General features: G+C 41.2%; 1 protein-coding gene across 3 annotated transcripts in view; it reads left to right on the top strand.

The window, feature by feature from the left end:
* The first annotated feature begins 653 nt into the window (after positions 1 to 653).
* The window catches only part of rcor1 (REST corepressor 1), a 181708-nt gene continuing 158302 nt past the window's right edge, over positions 654 to 24059 (top strand). For 2 of the 3 annotated variants that reach the window (XM_072490434.1, XM_072490433.1), the window contains exons 1-2: positions 654 to 1131; positions 1257 to 1313. In XM_072490434.1, the coding sequence (XP_072346535.1) occupies positions 915 to 1131; positions 1257 to 1313 (274 nt within the window). In that variant the 5' untranslated portion in view covers positions 654 to 914. The remainder of the gene's footprint in view (positions 1132 to 1256; positions 1314 to 24059) is intronic. The other variant, XM_072490432.1, reaches the window with a different exon arrangement.

Raw genomic sequence — 24059 nt, 5'->3', positions numbered from 1 at the left:
GCACCCCCCCCCCCCCCTCCACCTCCAAAAACCCAACCACAGGCTTTTTAGAGGTGGCACATCTTTCAGCTCCGTCCTAGCTCCCAGTGCATGGAATTAATTTTACCCACGCCTCAGCTGTAATTGTGGAGGAGGAGGGAGGCGAATAAAACTTCACATTTTGAAAGAAATAAAAGACAATTCCTCTATTCCAGTCAGCCTCCGTGTGCCCTCCGCAAGAACAAATAGTTCTCAAAGTATGAGCCTTGGTCAGAGGCGTGTGCCGCGCATTACTAACAGCGTGCAGGCTGTTATGTTTTTTAAAAACAAATATCTTTCATTCCCTTCCGAGTTGGCGCATCGTGCAAAAGTGTAAGGGGGAAGGTGGAAGATGGAAGAGAGAAAGGATATACCAAAAAAGTAGATGTGCTGAGTGTGTGCTGGTGGCGGAGTGATCGGGGCCCCAAGTCCCGGCGCGGGGAGGGAGACAGCCCAGCCCGGCCAACGGCAAGTCCAAACGGTCCCCGGTTTGATGGACAGGCGGAGCGGCCAATAGCGCGAGGAGCGGCGCGCTGCGGGACCAATGGGGAGGAGTGGGCGATCCAGCCGGGATGCGCATGGTCAGTGCGCGCGCGGCCGGTGCTGTTGGTAGGTAAGCGCGCGCGTGCGCGCGCCGGCGGCCAGTGCTGTGGGAGGGAAGCGCAGAGCGCGCGCGAGACGCCGCCGCCGCCGCCACCACCAGCACCAGCACTCACACACACCAGAGGCGCTGACACTCACTCACTGACAGCCCCGGCGAAAGGAGGAAAGTTCAACAACAGAAGCAGCAGCAAAGTGCCTCACCGCAACAAAAAAAAAAGGAAGGAGGGAGGGAGTGGGGGGGGAAGAGGGCATCGCGGCGACCGGGCAGCTTTGGCCGCGCAGGAGGAGCGACAATGCCGACCATGATCGAGAAAGGGCCCGAGGTCTCGGGCAAGAGGAGAGGCAGGAACGGGGCGAAAAGTTTTCCGGCGGCGGCATCATCATCATCATCATCAACATCGGCGGCGGCAGCAGCAGCTGCGGCGCCCCCAACGCCCGCCGTGGCGGCGGCGGTGGCCAACGGCAACAACTCCTGGGAAGAAGCGAGCAGCGGCTCGGATGAGGAGCACGGTAACTGACAATAGCCTAGAACTGACTTTTATTTCAATCGCGGATTGTCACGAGTTGCTGAAATGAGCTGACATCGGGCTTCTTGACATGTTTTAATGGGAACGTGTGTTAACTACTTGTTACAGGTGGAGGAATGCGAGTGGGCTCCCAATATCAGGCGGTGGTCTCTGACTACGATGCTGGTGAGTTTTGAATTTGTGTGTGTGGGGAGAGATAGCCTAAAACTGTGAGCATGATCCTTCCCCCCCCCCTTCAATCCCAAACACTCCATTCAAGAGGGTTAAATCCACATAGGGGTCACTGAAGGAGAGTGGTGAGAGGAAGGCAAGTGCCTTCGTCCTGAGTCGGCGTGAGAAGAGTTAATAAAGCAGATACAAAAGTGCACGATATTCATTCTCAATAAAATTAGGGCAGACCAATATTCCCCCCCCCCCACTTCGCCCTGCTGTTCATCTTGAGAATAGCAGTAACAGCAGCGTGTGCAGCAGGCGTGCTTTGACTTAAATCATCATTTCCTACCCCACCCTAAATAAAATCGAAATATTGTACCGCTATTGTTCGTACGTTCAAAAGTTCTTGGTCTCAAAAGATCTCCACTCCCCGGGTTTAAATAATACTCGTTGTTTTATGCGATTTATCCAACTCCTCTTCCTCGTTTAACGGTTACTTTCACATTCGCTAAGAATTAGCACAATAAAATGCAACCGAACAAATACTGAGTTTTTGGAACCACTTCGACTCTCCTTTTTCGCATTCCTTGAGGTTTGCTGGCTTAAGTTCAGATCGGCAATGTGATTTTAAAAAACTAAAGTGTATTTTGAAGTCTGCGTTAGTTGCCTCCGGGCGCATGTGCGAGAAATAGGAAATCAAGGGGGCACCGAAAACCATGCGAAAGGTGTTCTGGATGCATGTGTTGGAATATAATTAAAAGTTGGACGGTTACATATTCTCTAGTGCTTATTGCGAGTAAGGGTTTGGCATTCAGACATTTGACATTCAGTGGACTAGGAAAGCCACTTGCTAAAAAATGTTGAAAACAAAATTTCAAGTCGACAAATCGTTTTGAATGTAATTATTGTAACCAATTTGTCTTCATTATTGAGTACTTAGCTCACATTCTACAAGATTGGGGTTTATTAAACCTCTAAGAAGTGTTCCAAAGGTCGTGCTTGGATTTTGTAGCTTGTTCAACAAATCTTTGGAATGAAAATGTTTCAAAACAAATTATTTAATTGTGTTTTTATGACTTTTTAATGACCCCTTGTTATTTTGCTTGTCAAAGTAGTGACAAGATTTAACTTTGTCAAAAAAATTGAAACATAATGCAGTTAGCTTTGTTTAAAATCAGAAATTGATCACTGGAGAATTTACCATTGAAGTTTCCATGTTTTTAATTTAAGTTTCAGGTTTTGTTATCTTGGACACCAGTAATATAGGAATGCCTTAGTAATAAAAGCCTACTTAGTCCTGTAAGGAAAGTATGTTAAAGGCTGCAATCTTCAGTAAATTGATATGAGCATAGTGTGGCTGATTATTAGGAACAGTGACCAAAAGATCTGTTTAAAAAGATGGGTTTTATTTTGGATTCTAAAGTCAAAGAGGAAACTTGGAGAGGGTGTATAACTGGTTGGAATCCAAGGAATAATGGGGTTGAAGGACTTTGTAAGAGTGGAATTTTTGTAAGATGGTGAAATGCAAATACATGAAAGGATTTGTTGAAAGATGGAAAAGTCATTTGAAGATTGTGTTGATGCAAGCTGATGAGGAAAAGGTGGTGTGGGATATGGGCTGTGGAGGTTTGAATGTGAGGAAGTGTTTGTTGGGATGCTGGTTAAGAGAATTGGAATAGTCTTCAGTCTGGAGGAGCGAAAGACATCAATGAGATTCCGTGGCAAATGGTATAACGTTTTGGAGATGCGTTGTGGAAGTCTTGCTATTGGATATGGGATGTGACTCAATAGATGGTGTGTTTATGAACAGCCTGAGGTCATGGCTGAACGAGAGAAATAGAATTGGTGGGGCGTGGGTGTAGTTTATGCCTGGATCCTTGGAGGAACACTCCAGCTGTAAGAGATGGTAAGAAAAACGACCTTGTTTTTTGCACTGAGCTGCAGTTCGTCATGAAGTTACTCATCAGGTGAACTGGACTTCTCTTCCTTCCAAACGCCAGCACACAATCCCTTGTAAATAATGATTCCTTGCTAAGATGTAGCTTCCACTGATACTGAATGGTTATTCACTTGCTCAAGTGGGACTTCTGAAGTGTCAAGATTAGTGTGTACTGGTGGGCTGTTCAATGGCAGGCATCATAGTTGGGGCCCAAGTTTGTTGTTGCACAATATCCACATGTGAATGTCCAGTCAGGCTAGTGCAATCGTCATCAGGAATATTGTCCTTATTGTTTGTCTTCTACTCAACAACAACAACTTGCATTTATGTAGTACTGTTAATATAGTAAAATGCCATCAGATGCATGTTAGGAATGTTACGCAGGAAGATAGTAGGGCAGGTGATCAAAAGCTTGGTCAAAGAGGTAGGTTTTGAGGAACATCGTAAAACAGGAGAAGATAGGCTTGGGGATTGCAATTCCAGAGCATGGGGCCCAGGCAACTGAAGGCACAGCCAGCAATGGGGGTGATTAATATCAGGCATGTGCTGTTGCATGGGAGAGACACCCCTATAGAGGAATTTGAAAACTAAGGAGATAAATATAACTCCGTAGCACTGAAATTGTGGATTGAACTTGAAACTGTTCCGGTCTGCATCACTTATTGTTTGCATACATTCTTTGCATACATACCGCAGCACGGTAGCATTTTGGATAGCACAATTGCTTCACAGCTCCAGGGTCCCAGGTTCGATTCCGGCTTGGGTCACTGTCTGTGCGGAGTCTGCACATCCTCCCCGTGTGTGCGTGGGTTTCCTCCGGGTGTTCCGGTTTCCTCCCACAGTCCAAAGATGTGCAGGTTAGGTGGCTTGGCCATGATAAATTGCCCTTAGTGTCCAAAATTGCCCTTCGTGTTGGGTGGGGTTACTGGGTTATGGGGATAGGGTGGAGGTATTGACCTTGGGTAGGGTGCTCTTTCCAAGAGCTGGTGCAGACTCGATGGGCCGAATGGCTTCCTTCTGCACTGTAAATTCTATGAACCATTTGGAGTGTAGGTTTTTGTTTCGATACATGTTAAATGTATGTTACAATTATTTTCTACGCTATGGAAGGCTAACTAGGAACTCTCCTAGATTGTTATGCTGATGACCTAGCCAAAGAATAGACTTTATTTTACATTGAAATGGCCTTGTATGGAAATGGTTATCCTGAGTTTAAATTTTTAGTCTTAATTGTTATCTGTAACATATAGTGTGGAATGCATTTGCATTTCAAGATTAAATTATGGTATCCACATTACTGTTTTCATCTTGCAACATTTTGGTTTCTGGGTCTGAAGTTTTTTTTTTAAAGTGCTATTTTGGCCTTCACTGTTCATTTTAAATAATTAACCGTAATGGTCAGTGGACTTGTACAGGGAAAGTTTGGAATACATTAAACCATTAAATACAGCATGTCTGAATATTGCTTCATAGATGATTTCAAATGCTTCAATGTTTGGTATGCAGAAACTTTAATTTGTATCACACACACTTACTTTTTTTGTGATATGGTGTTGGTTAAATGTCTGCCTAACTTTTGAAAAGAGCAATGAATTCTAGTTTCAAAATACTTTTTAGAAATGTTAAGTGAATCACTTGTGAAATGAGGAGTGCACCTAAGGTCCAAACTTCAAATATTTCGGGTGGGATGGGCGGCAAAGGGTTGGGAATCTGTTAATTAGCTGATTGCTGAAAGAAAGAGATTGACAGTTGAGTAGAAGAAGAATAAGCTGTGGCAGTGATTTTAAACTGCTGTTTTTGTTTTCATAGTACTAATAGTGTTCTAAAGATGACTATGTCTTGCTATGAAGAAAGCCGGTTGTATTCCAAATCTATTAACTTATTGCATTTAATCATATGTTTCCAAAGATTTGAAACTAATGGAAAGCAGAGGTGAAAAAAAGAAATTTAAGAAATTAGAGTGAACTACAGAAAGGATTTTTTAAATGTGGACATTGATATGTCAGCTGTTTTATTGTTAGAGAAAATGAAAAATAATATGTGTGTTAATAAAGGTGCTGTATAAATAATGCAGGAAAGAGAAATTGGGTGCAGCTCCTAGAATTATAAAGGTAAATGAGGGGGAAAATGTTCATTTTGCTTCAAAGGAGAAAATAAACATTGAGTGTGAATCAAAATGCAATTGGTGTGCTTATTTTTTAAAAATGTTTTCCAATAGAGTGATGGATAAAGTACAAAGTCAATTAAATATTTACAGCCAGTGCATAAACTGGGTCATGGAATACAATAGAAATGTGTGCATGTGTTTGGTTTACTCTGAATTGTTGAAGCATTACAGAAAGCAAAGGTAGCAATAGAAGGGTGTTTTTATGAATGGAAGATTGTGACTAGTGATGTTTCACAGGGATCGATGCTGGGGCCTCTGTTGCTTGTAGTATACATAAACGATTTGAAGGAAAATATAGCTGGTCTGATTAGTAAGTTCCCGGATGACACCAAGGTTGGTGGAGTGGCAGATAGTGTTGAGGATTGTCAGGATACAGCAGGACATAGATAGGTTGGAGACTTGGGCAGAAAAATGGCAAATGGAGTTTAATTTGGACAAATGTGAGGTAATGCATTTTGGTAGGACTAACAGAAGGGAAGTATACTGTAAATGGCAAAACTCTTAGCAATATAAAAAATCAGAGAGATCTGGGCGTGCAGGTTCACAGATCTTTGAAAGTGGCAACGCAAGTGGACATGGTAGTCAAGAAAGCATACGGAATATTTCCCTTCATTGGACGGGGCACCGACTATAAAAACTGCCAAGTCATGCTACAGTTGTATAGAACCTTGGTGATGCCGTATTTGGAATATTGCGCACAATTCTGGTCGGCACACTACCAGAGGATGTGGAGGCTTTGGAGAGGGTGTAGAGGAGGTTTACCAGGATGTTGCCTGGTCTGGAAGGTGTTAGCTATGCGGAAAGGCTGAATAGACGCAGACTCTTTTCATTAGAACGACGGAGGTTGAGGGGTTACCTGATAGAGATCTACAAGAGTAAGATGGGCAGGCACTCGTTCCCAGGGTGAAGGGGTCAGACACCAGGGGGGTATAGGTTTAAGGTCCGTTGGGCAAAGTTTCGAGGAGATGTGCGAGGCAGATTTTTTTTACAGTGTGGTGAGTGCCTGCAACGCGTTGCCAGGGGAGGTTGTGGAACAGTTACATTAAGGGTGTTCAAAAGGCATCTCGACAAATAAATTGATAGGATGGGTATAGAGGGATACAGCACTAGGAAGTGCTGAGGGTTTTGGCCAAGGGTGGTATCATGACTGGTACAGGCTTGGAGCGCCAAAGGGCCTGTTCCTGTGCTGTATTGTTCTTTGAAGTTGGTGAGCTGATTTTTAGTTGCAGGTTAGGACTGGGAGGGGGGAAATTGAGTTTGAATTGTATTACTTCTAATTGTCACTGCAATTTGTGGCAGAAGTGAAATTGCAGAGATGGATTTGGCTAGTCACAATCTTGATTGAAAGGAACATGAATAGTTCTGTTATGAGTTTAAACTAGTTGATGTCACCATCATTTGATGTGAAAAATTGTGCTGAATGTATATTTAAGAAATTGTGTATTTTGAAGTTACACCAAAAGCTAGAGGCATCTGCACAATTCAGGGTACATTGCAGTTTACCCAGTGGTAACCCTCATGTCTCTGAGTCATAATGCCATGAGTTCAAGCCCAGCTCCAGGAGTATGTGCTGTACTACAGGAGTTCTGCAGTCTTTCAGATGAGTCATTAAATTAAAGTGCCACTTGCTTATTATTTTGGACTTTTAAAAAAAAACCTGATAGAATTTTAAAATGTTCTTGTCTAGACCCACACTTAACCCACATATTATTAAAAAATAGTTTAATTTGTCATCAATCTCATTGCTGTTGTGAAACTTTAGCACAAATTGACTGCTCATTTTATCTATATAACAGTGTGTACACTTCAAAATTAATTGTTGGTTTAACCTGAGTGAAAGGCACTATATAAATACAATGGTGTTCTTGTTTCTGTGGCTTTGGTGCCTGGGTTGGCTACTTGGAGGTGCAGCTTCTTGAGAGGAAATGGCCTATTGCAATCAGTTATGGAACATAAAAGTTCAAATTCAGATTTTCAGAAGTTGGATAAGGCTTGAACATAAAATCTTAAAATATAGGATTAGTTAGGAAACTGACTTCAACAATAGTAACTTATTATATTGTGCCATTAATGTAATAAATTTGTCCCAAGGTGCTTGGAGTGTTGTAAGGCAGAATTAGACACCGATCTGCCGAGATGGTTTTTAAAAACTTGGTCAGCTAGGGGAGGGAGGGAGGGGGGGGGGGGGGGTGGGTGGGTAGAGAGAAGTTTGTAAGCCAGCAAGATTTTTACAATTGAAACATTTGACCCTTAATGTTTAGGCAGTGAGCACAAGGGTGGTGGTGAGTGAATGGGACTTGCTCCAAAACAGGGTGTGGGTTGCAAATGAGGGCATAGGCAACAAAGTTTTGGATTACTTCAAGTTTATGGAAGGTAGAATGTGAAAGGCTAGCCATGAATATATTGGTCTCATCAAGTCTAAAGGTAATAAAGGCATGGATAAAGATTTCAGCAGAAGAGCTATTGGCGAGTAGAAAGATGTGGAGGTGGAAATAGGCAGTCTCAGTGACTGCGCAAGTATGTTGTTGGAAGCTCATCTTGGGATCAAATGTGACCCCAAGGTGTAAATACTCTGGTTCAGCCTCAAAGTTACCAGAGAGAAGATTTAAGCCAATGGTGAGCGAATAAAGTTTGTGCCATAGGGACTGAAGATAATGACTTAAATAAGCCCACTGTTAAATTGGAGGAAACTTCTGCTTATCCAGTGCCGGCTGTTGGACAAGGAACTAGTAATCTAGTGACACTGGAGGAGTCAAGAGGTGATGGTGGGGTAGAGCTTGGTGTTGTAAATATGCACGTGAAATCTTGACATTGTTTTTTGATGATGTCATTGAGTGGCAACATGTAGATGAGAACTCGTAAGAAGTCCAAGGATAAAATTTTAGGGGACAAAAGAGGGAGCAGTGCAGGAGCAGGAATTGAAGCCACTTCAGGTGATATTCTTTTTTAAAAATAAATTTAGAGTACCCAATTCATTTTTTCCAATTAAGGGACAATTTAGCGTGGCCAATCCACCTACCCTGCACATCTTTGGGTTGTGGGGGTGAAACCCACGCAAACACGGGGAGAATATGCAAACTCCACACGGACAATGACCCAGAGCCGGGATCAAACCAGGGACCTCGGCGCCGTGAGACTGCAGTGCTAACCACTGCGCCACCGTGCTGCCCTTTCAGGTGATATTCTGACTATGATTTGGATCAATAACAATTAACTTGGTGAATGCATTCAAACGCAATTGGACAGTGGTAGTGAAGAGGAGGATATGAGGTCAATGACAATGAAGAAAGCTGGCAGGATAGTTTTGACATAGTCACATAGGGTTATTTTGAGAGCAATTTTGTGCCGAGGCAGGGTGGAAACTTCAATTTGAACAGTTGAAAAGTGAAGCTCCAGGAAAGATGGGCATGCAGTGGGGAGGTGCCAAACATATTCAAGGACTTTGAAAAAGGAACGGGAGGTTGGAAATGGGGTAGTAGTTTACAAGAGCGGTAGACACTATGGCTGTTTTCTTTTGAGAAGAGTGATGGCCACGATAGATTTAAAGGAGACCGAAACTGGCGAGAGAACAGTTAACAATATCAGCTAACGTGAAGTTGAGGAAGGGAATTTGTGGTCAGTATTTTATTGGGAATAGGGTTGAGGAAGAAGGTGGTGGATCTTCTGGAGAAAAGGTAGGAGAGAAGCTCAAGAACCACAATAGAAAAATAAATATTTTTATTTTTAAAAATAAATGTATATAGAGTATCCAATTCATTTTTTCCCCCCAATTAAGGGGCAATTTAGTGTGGACAATCTGCCTACCCTGCACATCTTTGAGTTGTGGGGGTGTCACCCACGCAGGCACAGGGAGAATGTGAAAACTCCACACAGACAGTGACCCGGGATCGTGATTGAACCCGGGTCCTCAGTACCGTGAGGCAGCAGTGCTAACCACTGTGCCACCGTGCCCCCTAGATAAAAATGGTCCGACTATTGTTAGCTGCTTAATTTACTTTATTCACTTGGTCACCCTGGAAAAATTTAGTAGGGCATTGAAGCAACTGTTCCATCTTATCTTTGTGTTCTATTTTCTCTGCAAGAAAATTACAACATAGGTTTCACTTTGGTTTGCTTAGGCACCAAATTGTCTTCTGTATACCACAGATGAAGAGCTAGCTAGGCAGTCGCAGAGCAAGACCTCAAACAGTAAAATGTAAAACTGTAATTTTCTTGTATTGCCTGGAAACAGTTTATCATTTAAATTTATAGTGATCGTGTGTAAATTCCCTTGGAAGTGATTTAACTGTCACTGCTTCAGTACTAGCAACAATCAACATTGCAGCATAACTCACATGTGTTCTGTGTGCTTGTGCTGCAACTTTCTTCCACTAAACCACGCTATAATGGTGCTGTTGACCTAATGTTCCACATTGCATATCAGAAAGCTTTTTTGATTGCCTCAAATTGTCACCAGCTGTGAGGCTAGCATTCAAATTGTTGCTACATTTTTTTCTTGAAACATTAATGGCCATGCTCGCTCTCCACTAAACAAATACTTGTGCTGTAAGGCTCTTCAGTCTTTAAACCCCTTGCAGACCGAGTGATCCTATCATTGTTTAATCTGACCCTTTCCTGAATGCTCCTGGACATCTGACCTAAACTGTCCTTAACTTCAGTCTTGCCTTCAGAACTCTTGCCTTGCTCCCAGCCTCAACATCAGGTTTGATCTGGTGACCCAACCACTTTATTCCTCCTCCCTAGCAGCCTATGTTTCTTGCTATCCTCAGCCAGAGAAGCCTATTTCAAGCTGAGACAGGAAGAATTCTGGAGAAATAGCAAAGATGTTAAACAAATATTTTGTCTGTCTGCACAGAAGAAGACCTAAAAAGACACCAGATACAGAGAGCAGCCACAGGTCTAATGAGTGAAACACTTGAGTAATATTATTAAAGAAATTGTTACAGAGAAATTAATGTCATTGAAATCCACCGGACCTCCATACTATATTCCAGGGCTCTAAAAGAGGGTGGCTCTAATGACAGTAGGTAGACAGTAGTGATCTTCCAAAATGCTCTAGATTCTAAAATAATCCCAGTGATTTAGAAGACAGCAAATGTAACATTGCTATTAAATGAAAGAGGGAGAGAGAAACTGGGGACTGCAGACCAGTGGGATTGATCCAGAAAATGTTAAAAGCGGTAACTGGATTTTTAGAAAATCACAATATGATTAGGCAGAGATAAACAGGAAATAGTAGCTGACAAATCTATTGGAGTATGTTTTGAGGAGGTATCCAGCAAGGTGGATAAAAGGGAACTTGTGTGTGTGTAGATTTTTGCACCTTCGAAAGGCATTCAGTTAGATGCCGTAAGAGAGGTTTTTGCACAAGATGAGGGCTCATGGAGTTGGGGGTAGCTCATCGATAGAAGATTAATTAAAAGGAACAGAAAGCAATAGGAATAAACTGGTCATTTTCAGGTTGATATGCTGTTAGTAATGGGTATATGCAAGGATCAGTGCTTGGAACATCGCCATTTAAAATGTATGTTAACTTAGACAAAGAGATCAAATGTAATGTATCCAGTTTACTGATACCGTTAGGTGGAAAAGCAAGTTAAGAGGACACAATCTGCAAATGGATGCAGATGGGTTAAGTGAGTGGCATGAAGGTGACAGATGGAGTAGAATATGTGGAAGAGAAAAATAGAATATCTTTGAGTGACGAGAAACTAAATATTGGAATTTGGAGGGATTCGGGTGTCCTTGTACACAAAGTTAATACAATAGCAAAATACTGCGGATGCTGGAAATGCTTCGATCTGGCAGCATTTGTGAAGAAGCAAAAGTTAATGTTTTGGGTCTGCGACCTTTCATGAGAATTGAATAAAGTTAATGTATAGGTACAACAAGCAATTGGGAAAGCAGATAGTTTGTTGACTTTTATTGTGACAAGTTGAAGTACAAGAAAAAAGAAGTTTTGCTGAAATTGTACAGGGGATTGGCAAGCTCTTCTCCTCCTCCCCCACCCCCCCGCCAAGTACCGTGTACAGTTTTGGTCCTTGAGGAAGCATTTACTAGCATTAGATGGGGTGCACTGAATATTCACTAGATCAATTCTGAGGTGAAAGGCTTGTCCTAAGAGTGGAGATTGAGTAGAATAGGTCTATATTCTCCCGGAGTTTAAAAGAATAACAGATAATCTAATTTAAAAGTATATGATTAAGAGGGCTTAACAGGGTAGATGCTGAGAGGCTAGCTTCCTGGCTGGAGAATCAAGAACTCGGGGGCAAAGTGCCATGATTAGGGATCAGCCATTTAGGAAAAAGATGAGAAGTGTCCTCACTTAAAATCTTTGGAATTGTTTTACCCCAGATATGTAGCGGTGCATATTAATGGCTGAGAATGGTTAGATTTTTTGACCCTGAAGAAATCCAGGAATATGGGTATTGGTAGTGCAGTTTAGGTCGAAGACTGTCATGTGTTTTTGAATGGCAGAGGAGACCCTATGGGCCATACAACCTCCTGTTTGTTGTTTTAAAAAAAAAAAAAATTTAGAGTACCCAATTCATTTTTTTTCCAATTAAAGGGCAATTTAATGTGTTCAACAATCCACCTATCCTGCACATCTTTGGGTTGTGGGGGTGAAACCCACACAAACACGGGGAGAATGTGCAAACTCCACACGGACAGTGACCCAGAGCCGGGATCGAACCTGGGACCTCGGCGCCGTGAGGCAGCAGGGCTAACCCACTGCGCCACCGTGCTGCCCTCTATTTGTTTTTACTCTGCCCCTGACCAGTGCTAATGAACAATGCCACAAGCCATCAACAACTATTATGTTGAAAGTGTGAAATGCATTTTGAATTGTACAAAGTAGATTTTACTCATCATGAAGTCACATTTAATCTTGATAGTCTTTAATTGTTTGTAGAATTTAATCATGTGCATTGAGGATACTGTAAATGACACAAAGTAGGGTTTCTTTAACTGAATTATGACTGTCGGCATAAGTTCTCGAAAATTCTCCTAAAACGCTTTCTCCACCTCTTCTCTATTAGGACCCCTTTTAAAACCTACCTCATTTACCCCACCTTCAAGTCAAATCTCCTAAAATTTCCTTTTTTGACTAGGTATCTTTGATTACGTTTCTGCCATATCTTTATCACAAACTAGCATAAAATAAACTGAATTGGCACAATCAAAAACACTGCACTACACAATAGAATTACTGAACTGACAATCATTTCTCCCAATATTTCTCTTCATATCATCCATTGATAACCCAAATCCATTTATTTTTCCATATCTTTCTCCATGTATATTAGGAAGGATTGTTTCTGGTAGATCGTCACCCTGAAATGTTAACTCTTTCTCTCTCCACATCTGCTACCTAACCTGAGTATTTTCAGCATTTTCTACTCTTTCATATTTCAAGCACTTGTTGTGTTTTGCTTTTGCATTGCTTTTGGTAGGACTTCTTACATCAGAATCAGCAGGATTAAATTGCTTACTCTTACTCCCTTAGTGATTTTTCTATCCTAATTTATAGCCATAATTGTTCGCTGTTATCTTAACCTGACTTTGGTTGATATTGCTTCACATTAATATGTATTTATCTGCACTAGAACATCTTCTTCAAGTGCTTTTTTTCTGTGAACGTAAAGTTCTTTTGCTCCAGGCTGACACCAGGTTGAAGGCTTTAGACTATGTTTTGGATCTATTTCAGCTAATATCTATGTAAAGTGTATTTATCTGCCATCAGGATAATAGCTATGATGTGGTCAAAGGTGCATTTATTTATTTTAAATAAGACAAATTGCTTGGAAGTGTTCCTGAGGTGTGGGTGGAAAACATGGCTTTTTTATACAGGTGTGAGTTACCATCTAAATCTTGCATGAAGTACAATTACTCCAAGTCAGTCAGGGATTTGGTCAGCTTTTTTATTGAAGCAAGTAGTAATTCACTAGTATTCTGGGGACCAGGGTTACTCCGGAGAATCTCTTCAGTGGAAGTTTGAGAATTTATATTCAGTCTTAAAATACCTGGAATATAAATATTGTAACCTGTGTGACAAATATCTAATTCATAGTACATGCTAACCTTTTAGAGGTAATTTATAATTCTGGGAAGATAGGATAAAAATAACCTTTAATGTCACAAGTAGGCTCACATTAACACTTCAATGAAGTTACGGTGAAAAGCCCCTCGTCGTCACATTCCGGCGCCTGTTCGGGTAAATGCAACTAAAGCAGCTGCAAGTCGATTACACTTAACAGGTTGGGGCCATATTGACATATGGGATAATGGCTAAAAAAAGGCAAGACCCTAAAACAGCAGGTGGACTTGATGAGGTGGAGAATTGGAGATCTGGTGTTTGCGCTGCCAATAATGAAATGCAGTCCAGAGATATGTTTTGTTTTGGGAGTTGGAGCTAAATTAGTTTAAAAGTGTTCAATGAACCTTGAAAAACTATCATCTTGGAGATGGTAGAACAAAAGATTCTATAGTTTCAATTTAGCTATTTGTTTGACTGGAGAGAGTATGTTTGGCAGATAGGGAAGAGGCCCCATGCTGAAAGGGTGCTGCTGTTAGCAAGCTGAGGCAGTTTGGACTCTTAAAAAGCCCTGAGTACCATTTTTTGCAGCTGAGGGTTCCAGTTTGGACCTTGTGGATTGCAGCTCCCTAAGAAATCCAGGGAACCATGAGGTACAATTGGAGCTCAGGCGAAATCCTCGGGAGCTCAGAAGGTGGCTGGTTCCATGTTCGGGCTCAGAATAAGCCCTGGGAGCCAAATTATTGCTTGGTGAAGCTAAGAGATTGGAATTTGGAGAAACCCCAAGTCTAGTGCCAGCTCAGTGAAACTAGTGGCCTGTGGAAGAGTTGGACGTGTGCTGTTAATTAGAGGTGCGAGTGCAAATTTGTAAATCCAGTGGAATGGAGCCTGAGGAGAAGAGATTGAATCATCAAGAGGTGAGCAATTGTTGAGGCAGTCTTAGTCGGCGCAACCTTTCAGGGAATTCAAGAGGCTAGATCTTCAAAAGTGAAGAGTTGAAATCTCTCCTGAGGGAGACCGATTATTAATGAGATTTTATGACTCTCAGTGGTCACTGACATCCAGGTAGGTTGCTGAGAAATCCATGGTATCTGACTTGGCTTCATCTGTCCTTTAATGTGGAGTGTTCGACCACAGTTTGTCTGTCAATTCATACTTACCTCAAATTAATTCTGAATATTGTAGGAGCATAGGAAGGAACATAACAGCAGGAGTAGGCCATTCAGCCCCTTGAGCCTGTCCCGCCATTTAATCAGATTATGGCTGATCTGTGGCTTAACTCCATATACCTGCCTTTGGCCCATATTCCTTAATATCTTTGCTTATGATCGATATTGTAGATTGTTTTACTTTTCTGACTTTGCATAGTAAAGTTTTAATTTTTTTTGTTTAAAACCGTGGAATCTTGTGGCTTTATTCTCCTTCGTGGAATCTTGCGGCTTTATTCTCCTTTGTGGAATCTTGCGGCTTTATTCTCCTTGTGGGTAACTGGGATTCCACATTTTGCCCACTTTAAGCAAAGCAGTTACTGGTTCCGAACCAGATCTTAACACCTGTGAAAGTGACATTGAGCTGTTGAATTATTGTAAAAACTTAAATGGATTTACTAATATTTTTGAAGAATATCTGGTGTTCTTCCCTGGTCTGGTCTACAGTGCCACTTCAATATGATTGGTCCTGACTAAAGTGATACAGCAAGTAACCCACTTGTAATGAGCTGCTTAGAGAAAATAGGGATGGCAAATAAATGCCACACTTGCCAATGACTCCCACAACCTGAGAATTTTTTTTAAAATAAAAAAGGTTAAAATCTTCTTGTATGGCTCGGGAGATCAGTTGATACTTCTCTCGGCAGTTCTAGTGTTGTTCAAAACACTGAACTCTAGTAAGACAGGTATTTGTCTTAGTTTGTGACTATATAATTTCTACTGCGCACACTGTTTCACCCTACCATTGCAATGTAGGGGTTTTTCTCTTAAAGACTCTTGCATGATGGAAAGGTGTGTAAGGTGATCATCACTTGATATGTCTGGACAAACATCTGTTATGTACTTTTGCCCAGTGCTATCGCATTTGGGTTAACCAATTGCATATCTGATTATCCCACTTGCAGCCGATGAAACTATCTGAAATTTTCTGAACTTTCTACGGCCTGTGATTTTAGAGTTTCACACTACCTCCATTTGTTAGCAGTCACATATTTGGTTTGAATTATCTTGGGTTAACTTTTCATGAACAATGACTATGAACATAGCATATTTACATGCCTTGAAATGGGGAAATATGGCTCTAGAGAGGAATTCAAAGAACAAAGTGAGCACCAGAAAAGTTTATTTCCAGGGATCAGAAGTGAGTCTACAGTCTAAACACATTGAATCAAGTAATGCAAACTGGCTCAGATTTTCCAGTGAATGGAATTGACCATTTTGTAGCCATCAGTTAAGAGAATTTGACTTCTGATATAGATCATTTAATGAAAACAAGAAGCTGAGTAAGGATTACGTTTCTATAGAATAGAATTTTGAGTTTCCGTAGAATCCCTACAGTGCAGAAGGAGGTCCATAGGGTCTGCACTGACCCTGTGAAAGACCCTATGTAAGAGCCCTACCTAGGCCCAGTCCCCTGCCTTATCCCCATAACCCTCTCCTAACCTACACATCTTTGGAAACAAGGGGCAATTTAGCTTGGCCAATCCACCTAACCTGTACATCTTTGGACTGTGGGGGAAACCCATGTAGACACAGGGAGAACTCCACACAACCAGTCACTCAAGGCCGGAATTAAACCCGGGTCCCTGCCGCTGTGAGGCAGCAGTGCGAACCACCGTACCCCTCTCTGAGGGCCACTCATATTGGTACTGTAACAAGATGATAGAAGACATTATGTTACAACTTGCTGTGCCCTGTGCAGAATTATGTGCCCAGTTTGCTGCTCACCTGTATACATGACGAATAAAAAGGACGTGCTGGCCTTGAAAGTGGTCCAGAGGAGGTTCACAAGAATTATCCCTGGAATGAAGAGCTTGTCGTATGAGGAACGGTTGAGGAATCTGTGTCTATACTCGTTGGAGTTTGGAAGGATAAGGGGGGATCTTATTGAAACCTGCAGGATAATGTGAGGCCTGGATAGAGTGAACGTGGAGAGGGTGTTTCCACTTGTAGAAAAAACAAGAAGAAAAGGACACAATCTTAGACTAAAGGGACGATCTTTTAAAACCAAAATGAAGAGGAATTCCTTCAGCCAGAGGGTGGTGAATCTGTGGAACTCTTTGCCGCAGCTGTGGAGGCCAAATCACTGAGTGTCTTTAAGACAGATAGATAGGTTTTTGATTAATAATGTGATCAGGGGTTATGGGGAGAAGGCAGGAGAATGGGGATGTGAAAAATAGCAGCCATGATTGAATGGTGGAGCAGACTTGAGTGGCCTAATTCTGCTCCTATGTCTTATGGTCGAAGTCAGCTTGCTTTTTGAGGCCTGGAACATATACTTTGAGGATCTAAGATATTTAAAACTGCTGTTATTGATTTTTATACTGGAGGCACAATGGTGTTAGCCCTGCTTCTCACAGCACCAGGGACCCGCGTTCGATTCTGACCTTGGGTGACTGACTGTGAGGGGTTTGTATGTTCTCCCTGTGTCTGCGTGGGTTTCCTCCAGGTGCTCCAGTTTCCTGCCACAGTCCAAAGATGTGCAGGTTTAGGTGGATTGGCCATGATAAATTACTCCTTGGTGTCCAAAAGGTTAGGTGGGGTTATGGAGAAAGGGTGGGGGCATGGTTCTAAGTATAGTGCTCCTACGGAGGGTCGGGGCAGATTCTATGGGCCAAATAGCCGCCTCCTGCACTATAGGGATTCTATGATTCTATTCTATGATTGAGAGCTTCCAGGTTAAGAGCATTATCTAGTGGCTCTGAATTGATGAACTGTCAGGTTTTTTTGTAATTATTTTCTATTCAAGTTCTATGATCTGAGACATGTTGATTTGTGGATACTGCTGTAGTTATCAGGGACTGACACTTGATACTAGATACAATGTTTAATAATTTACTTTCAATTGAAACCATACTTGTTGATAGTAATAGTATGGAAACAGATCAAGTGATTTATCTTAGGAGTTTAGAATATTAAATCCCTGTTTTTTGCAATTCAGTAATTATTTTTCTCTGGGATCGAGCTTTTAAAATTTTCAATTTTGTTGTACCTTATCACATCCATTGGATGAACCTTTAGCACCTGCTTTTTTTATTTTCAGGTGTCTTCTCGAATATGTTAAATGTAGCATTACCTTTTGTGGTAGTGAATTGTGGAAGTAGCTTTGACTAACTTCCACCAGTACGTGGTTTTAATGACTGGACCATTGAGTCCTAATGATCCAAAATAGTTTAGTTTGAAAATGGAACCCTCCCATTTGCTCTGGTTGCTAAAATTAATACATTTTCTTTTGAAACAATTCTATGTTAATCCTGTTTTACAAAAGCCTGGTTCTTGGATCTGTTAAACTTCAGTGTCCGCATGATTCATTTTCTCTCCAAATTGGCTCTTGAGCATTTGGTTAATTACTCCTTTCCTCCAGTGGTAAAGACGCACTAAATATTCAGGAACATATTTCATTATTGGCATGTGGAAAAGATGATATTTGATTGAGTCTCAATAAACCTGATTATAGCACACATAGAAATGATATAATGTTGCACACCTGTGGAAGGACAATGTGTAGTTGTGAAATAGCTTTTATGCAAAAATCAGGAAAACTGGGTGTTTTGACTGGATTTCCCCCAAATTGAACTGAAATACCTGCTGATAAGCATTGCTATGCTTCTGTCTAATTTTTAAGTATGCATTTCTTAAAATGTTAAATTTCATGTTCTTAAAATCGTTTAATTTTTGGACATGGTTTTGGTGCTTTGCATTGTGAAGATTGAAGTTTGGCTCATAGAATTTTACCTATTAATCATTGACTGACTTCATCTGAATTTGAGTTCAGTACACCTCTGAAGGTACAATGCGTATTCACCTCATGGCTGACTATTGATTAAGGTAAGAGCATGTGGAGTCGGGATAAGTATCAAAATGGAAAACAAGGTGGCTAAAAGAGTATGGGTTCAGGGTAGTTGCCAAAATTTCAAAAGGTAAATAGTAGTATTTAGCAAGGATTGGTACTGGGGCTACTGTTCACAATTTGCGTAAATGATTTTGACTCTGAAACCTGAAGTACAATGTCAAAATTTGTGGCTATTATGCTTGCCTAATCAGCTCCAAACAGAGGTAAGGTTAAGATGCTAGATCACATGCCATCACTTGTTAAAGTTTTAATGTGGTTCGGAAGGATTCATTCCAGGAATTATAATATAAGAAACAGGGCATAGTAATTTATTGAAAGAAAATAAAACAATATTTGAACTTTTAAGCTCTAACACTAACAGATTACATGCAGTTTCGTAACCTTAACGCACTAGTTGCCATTCGTCAACACCAACAGAACAGCGCTCATGCCATTTTCACAGGTAGTCAAAGGCATACGTGCATTTACAAAGCAACTTTCTTTCTGGTAGGGACATTCGTTCTGAACCCTTTTCCTGAACTTGCTCCAGTGGCAACTTGCATGACCTCTCTGCTCAGTTTCCACAGCCCTCTCTTATAACTGTTAGAAAAAAAAATTCTTCCTCTCTGTGTCGCTCCACTCAACACTTCAAACAAAGGTTCTCCCCATAGGTGGCCAGACATGAATCCCTTATTGTTATCTGTGATGGGATAATGGCTGGTCATACAAGGCTGTTCCGAATGATAGTGGATCATCCTGGCAGAATCGGGGCATCCTGCGTATTTCCACTAATGAGGTTAATTCTGAATGGGGCCAGGTAACTCAGGCTGTGAGTGTATCCCCCTGACTCTGCTGCTAGCAGTCTTTTTAACCCACAAAATACCTGCTACATCTTGGACCCCATTTCTGGATCCAAGTTCCTAATATCTCCCTATCATGACACCTCCTTTCCGAGAGAAAAAAAATGATCCATCAATATACATAGATGCTTCATTTTCTGAACCCGTTTCAATTTTAAAACATTCTTAAGTTTACATACATTTTACATTCTTTACGATACATATTTTTTCCCTTCATTTTTAAACAAGCAAATATCACATGAATATAATCTGTTGTAGTCTTCTCCCGTATCACAGTCGTGATAGGGGATCAGCAATCACATTTTCTTTTGAATACTTTTGTATTAGTTCTGTCAAGTTATCCTGGTATTATCAGACCTTGGTAACAGTCTCCATACTTTTACGCAACAGAACATCAATTATTCAATTGCATGCAGTTGTCTGGCTTTACCAGCAGAGTTTTTCCACTTGATTGTACGACAGATTGTTGAATTGTTATTGAAGAATTCATCCTCAGTTCATCACATTCATCAGTGGTTTTGTATCCTGCTTTTGTTGTCTGTTGAGGATAGCCAAAATAATTGGTAACAGCTGGTGCCAATGACAGTGTCAAACACCAGTCATTTCCTATTGAAACGTTTGATGACTATTCTGGCTAAACAGATTCCGTATTCCACCATGGACGATGCTCTCTCTGAAATGGTAAAATTGCTTTCGTCCTTCATCTGTTCCCTCTGACCAGATCCTAGTATCATCACTTCCTGTGTCACCATTATGATAGGAATTTGGCGGCTCTTGGTTCTGGCGGTTTCTTTCATTGCAACTTGCTGTCTTGTGAGTAGCTCTCCCACTTGGTGTAGGTATTTTCGCTCCTCTCCGATCTCATGCAGATGATTGTTGGTAGGTTGACGTGATTGTGCAATCTGATGCAGGATCTCCGCTTTCTTCTGAATCTGCTGTTCCAGACTAGCTTTCTCTTCCATGTAACCATCACTGAGGCCTCCTGCTGGATGTAGTTCCCATGCCAGCTGCTTCTTAGCCTTCCTTTCTCCATTCACTGTCAAGGAGTTCTATTTTTCGTTGACTTAATCAACCATCTCAGTTTATACCTGTGCTGTCGTTAACAGATTGAGCTTGCATTGGTGTTGTTTAATGGGAGCATCATTTCCGATAGCTACATCTTGTTTAATTACTTTTGTGTGTCCCAAGTTATCCACCAGCTCAGTGACTGTAATGACTCTTTCAGGTCATTTTGATTTTGCTCTGGAAGGTAACTCAATTTATCCCAATTTTTGAATGTTTCCTCATTGTCCAATTTAATTTGAGATCTGTCAAATTCAGAATTGTCTGGATTTATTTCTCCTTGCATTACAACGACTAACACTTCCTCCTTCCCTTCTATCAAAATAACTTTCTAGCATATTAACCTGACACTGAGACCGTCTTCATTTTTGCATTCTTATCAAATAATTCACTCATTCTATTTCCTTTCGATCAGATAAAACCCACTAAATCTTGCTTTTGATGGTTCCTCGAATGCTGGAATGGGTATTAAAGGTGCTGGTAGGTTTCTCTATTACCTGATGTGTGTGGCATGTACGACAAAATCCAACGACATACTTATGCAGTCCAGGCCAATAAATCTTTTTTGTATTTTTCCTGGTGCCTTCCTCACCGCTAAATGCCCCCTTACTGGAACCTCGTGCGCTACCCGCAAAACCTCCTCTCTATAACCCACCGGTATTATCACGTGATGAATATCTGCCCAGTTGTCAACTACTTGAATATGTTAAGGTCTTCCGTTTCTCATTAGGACATTATTTCTAACAGTACAATGTACACATTCCATTTCCGTATGTGCTTTCAGGTATAACTTCTTAGCTCTGAATCTTTTTGTTGCAATTCAACCAGTTTGCGTGAACTAAATATAATATGCTTTATCCATCACCTGCTCTGGTGCTGTACTACCTATCTGATCAAACATGGTTTCTGACGATTGATCCACCATCTGCCCTTTGTCTTTACTAACCATCTGATCAATCATGGTTTCTGACGATTGATCCACCATCTGCCCTTTGTCTTTACTAACCATCTGATCAAACATGGTTTCTGGCAATTCATCCACCACCAGCCCTTTGTCTTCACTAACCATCTGATCAATCATGGTTTCTGATGATTCATCCACCATCTGCCCTTTGTCTTTACTAACCATCTGATCAAATATGGTTCCTGACAATTCATCCACCACCTGCCCTTTGTCTTTACTAACCATCTGATCAATCATGGTTTCTGATGATTCATCCACCATCTGCCCTTTGTCTTTACTAACCATCTGCTCAAATATGGTTCCTGACAATTCATCCACCACCAGCCCTTTGCCTTTACTAAGCATCTGATCAAACATGGTTTCTGGCAATTCATCTACCACCAGCCCTTTGTCTTTACTACCTATCTGATCAAATATGATTTCTGCCAATTCATCCGCCACCTGCCTTTTGTCTTTAACCATCTGATCAAATATAGTTTCTGACCATTCAATCTCAGCCTCCCTATCGGCATTCCTCAAGGTCTCTTCCTCCTGGCTCAGCCTGTCGCTTTGTGACCGGGTTGCCACACAATGAGAAAATACTCCACCGGCTTTTCAACTACAATGTGCTGCATTCCCACCCATGATCCAGCTATATCATTACCCAGGATAAATTGTATCTCTGGCAATGTTATTTCTTCTTTATTACTTCTACCACTTCACCACTTTTCACCAGACTCTCGAATCTCACCTTGCATAGTGGCACACTACTGCTCTCACCACCAATCCCATATATGACCTTTTCTGGCAGTGTGCCTTCCAAAACATGCATCTCCTTATATCTTACCATTAAAGACTGACTTGCTCCCGTATCATGGAAGATCTTAATCTCCTTACCTACTCCACCCTGTACACATGAGTAAACATTACCCTCACAAATAACATCCTTACAGTTCTGATATCTGCTTATCCACCAGCTTCTGAACAGTTTGTACACTCTGGCACCTCTTCCACTGGGACAGTGGTTTTTCTTCCCACTTTAATAAACCTTACTGGCTTATCCTGTTTTCCCCAGTCTGCCTTCCCAGTACTTTCGTAAGTTACCAACACTGCAACTTCACATGTCCGGCTTTAATACAATGAAAAAAACACTTATGTTTTCTTGTCTCCCTACCACTATCGTGTATTCTGAGACACACTTTCCTTAACATCACCACCTACACCTCTTCTGTTATGAACTTTTCATGTCCCCAGTTTCTATCCTTTGCAAATTGAAATTGATGTCGGACACTAAACTTTGCTTTATGAACCAACTCCATCGTCAGCCATTTCTGTGGCCTGTCTAGCCTTTTTAACTCTGTTCTTCCACTTGAGTTTTCACTACTGCAAAAAGTGAATCTTTAAATTCCTTTAAAATGATTATCTCTCTAAGTGCCTCATACGGTGTTTTGTTTTTTAATTGACCTTGTCCACCTATCAAAGTTAGCTTGTTTAATTCTTTTGAATTCTTTATTGGTCTGATCTGGTTCTTTTAGTTTTCCAAACTGCTGTCGGTAGGCTTCTGGCACTAGTTCGTAGGCATTTAATATGGCTTTCTTCACCACATCATATTCCCCAGATACCTCTTCTGATAGTGAGGCAAACACATCACTAGCTCTACCAACTTTGTTTGAACCAACAGCACCCACGTGGTCATTGGCCAATTCAATTGTTTAGCTACTTTCGCAAAGGATATGAAGTACACTTCGACATAATTCTCATTGAATCTTGGCAAGGCTTGCATATAGGTAAAGGTGTCCCTATTGAACCTTTGACGTAGGGGTATTTCTTCTTCCCCAAAACATCTTCAGCTCCTCTTTGCCTCCAACGCTTTAAGTTGTTGCTCTCCTTGCAGTGCCAGTTTCCGAAGTTCAAATTCTCTCTCTCTCTCCTTTGCTTCTGTCATGGCTAATTTCTCTCTCTTCATTTGATAATCTTTCCCTTTGGAAAAACTCTCTCTCTGGCTTCATTTGCTATCTCCATTCCTCTCAGTTTTGCTGCTTTTCCAGTTCTTTCATTTTTAATTAGATTCCAGCTAATTCTAATGGGTTGGACGGTGTTACTGGTAAGTTTAAATATTGAGCTATGGTTTGTATCATCTCTGCCGCCTTTGTCCCTTTTGGGTTGGGCTAACTGCAGTTTCTCTGTCAAAGTCAAAATCCTTTTAAAGTCTCCTGAGTGATTTCCTCCACCTCCAGGACATCTTTTGCAACTGTAAGGATAATTTCCAGTAACTCCCTATTCAATATTTCAAAGCTGGAAAGAATGCAATGGATCCACACACGCTCACTGTCTTTAAGTTTCATAACCCCAAGCCAAAAAAAGGGATTACATGTAAGAATCCTGGATGTGGCCCCAATTTGTTACGGACGCTTGGTCAGCTCTCAACCGCAGATAAGAGACTGAACTAGATGCCATAACTAATGAGGTGAGGAAAGATCGATTCATTCCAGGAGTGATAATATAAGAAATAAGGTGTGGTTATTTTACAAACAAATTATTGTAACAAAAGAAAAGAAAGCAAAAATTTTAATCTTTTACTTCCGCTCTTACACTAACAGTACTGTAACCGAACATACAGCTCTCCTGCCACTTTCACAGGCAGCCAAAGGCAATACTTGCATTTGTGATAATAAAAGCAAATTACTGCGGATGCTGGAATCTGAAACAAAA

This window comes from Scyliorhinus torazame, chromosome 2 (assembly GCF_047496885.1).
Source record: "Scyliorhinus torazame isolate Kashiwa2021f chromosome 2, sScyTor2.1, whole genome shotgun sequence".
Lineage (NCBI taxonomy): Eukaryota > Metazoa > Chordata > Chondrichthyes > Carcharhiniformes > Scyliorhinidae > Scyliorhinus > Scyliorhinus torazame.
This window is presented reverse-complemented; position numbering and strand designations above follow the sequence as displayed.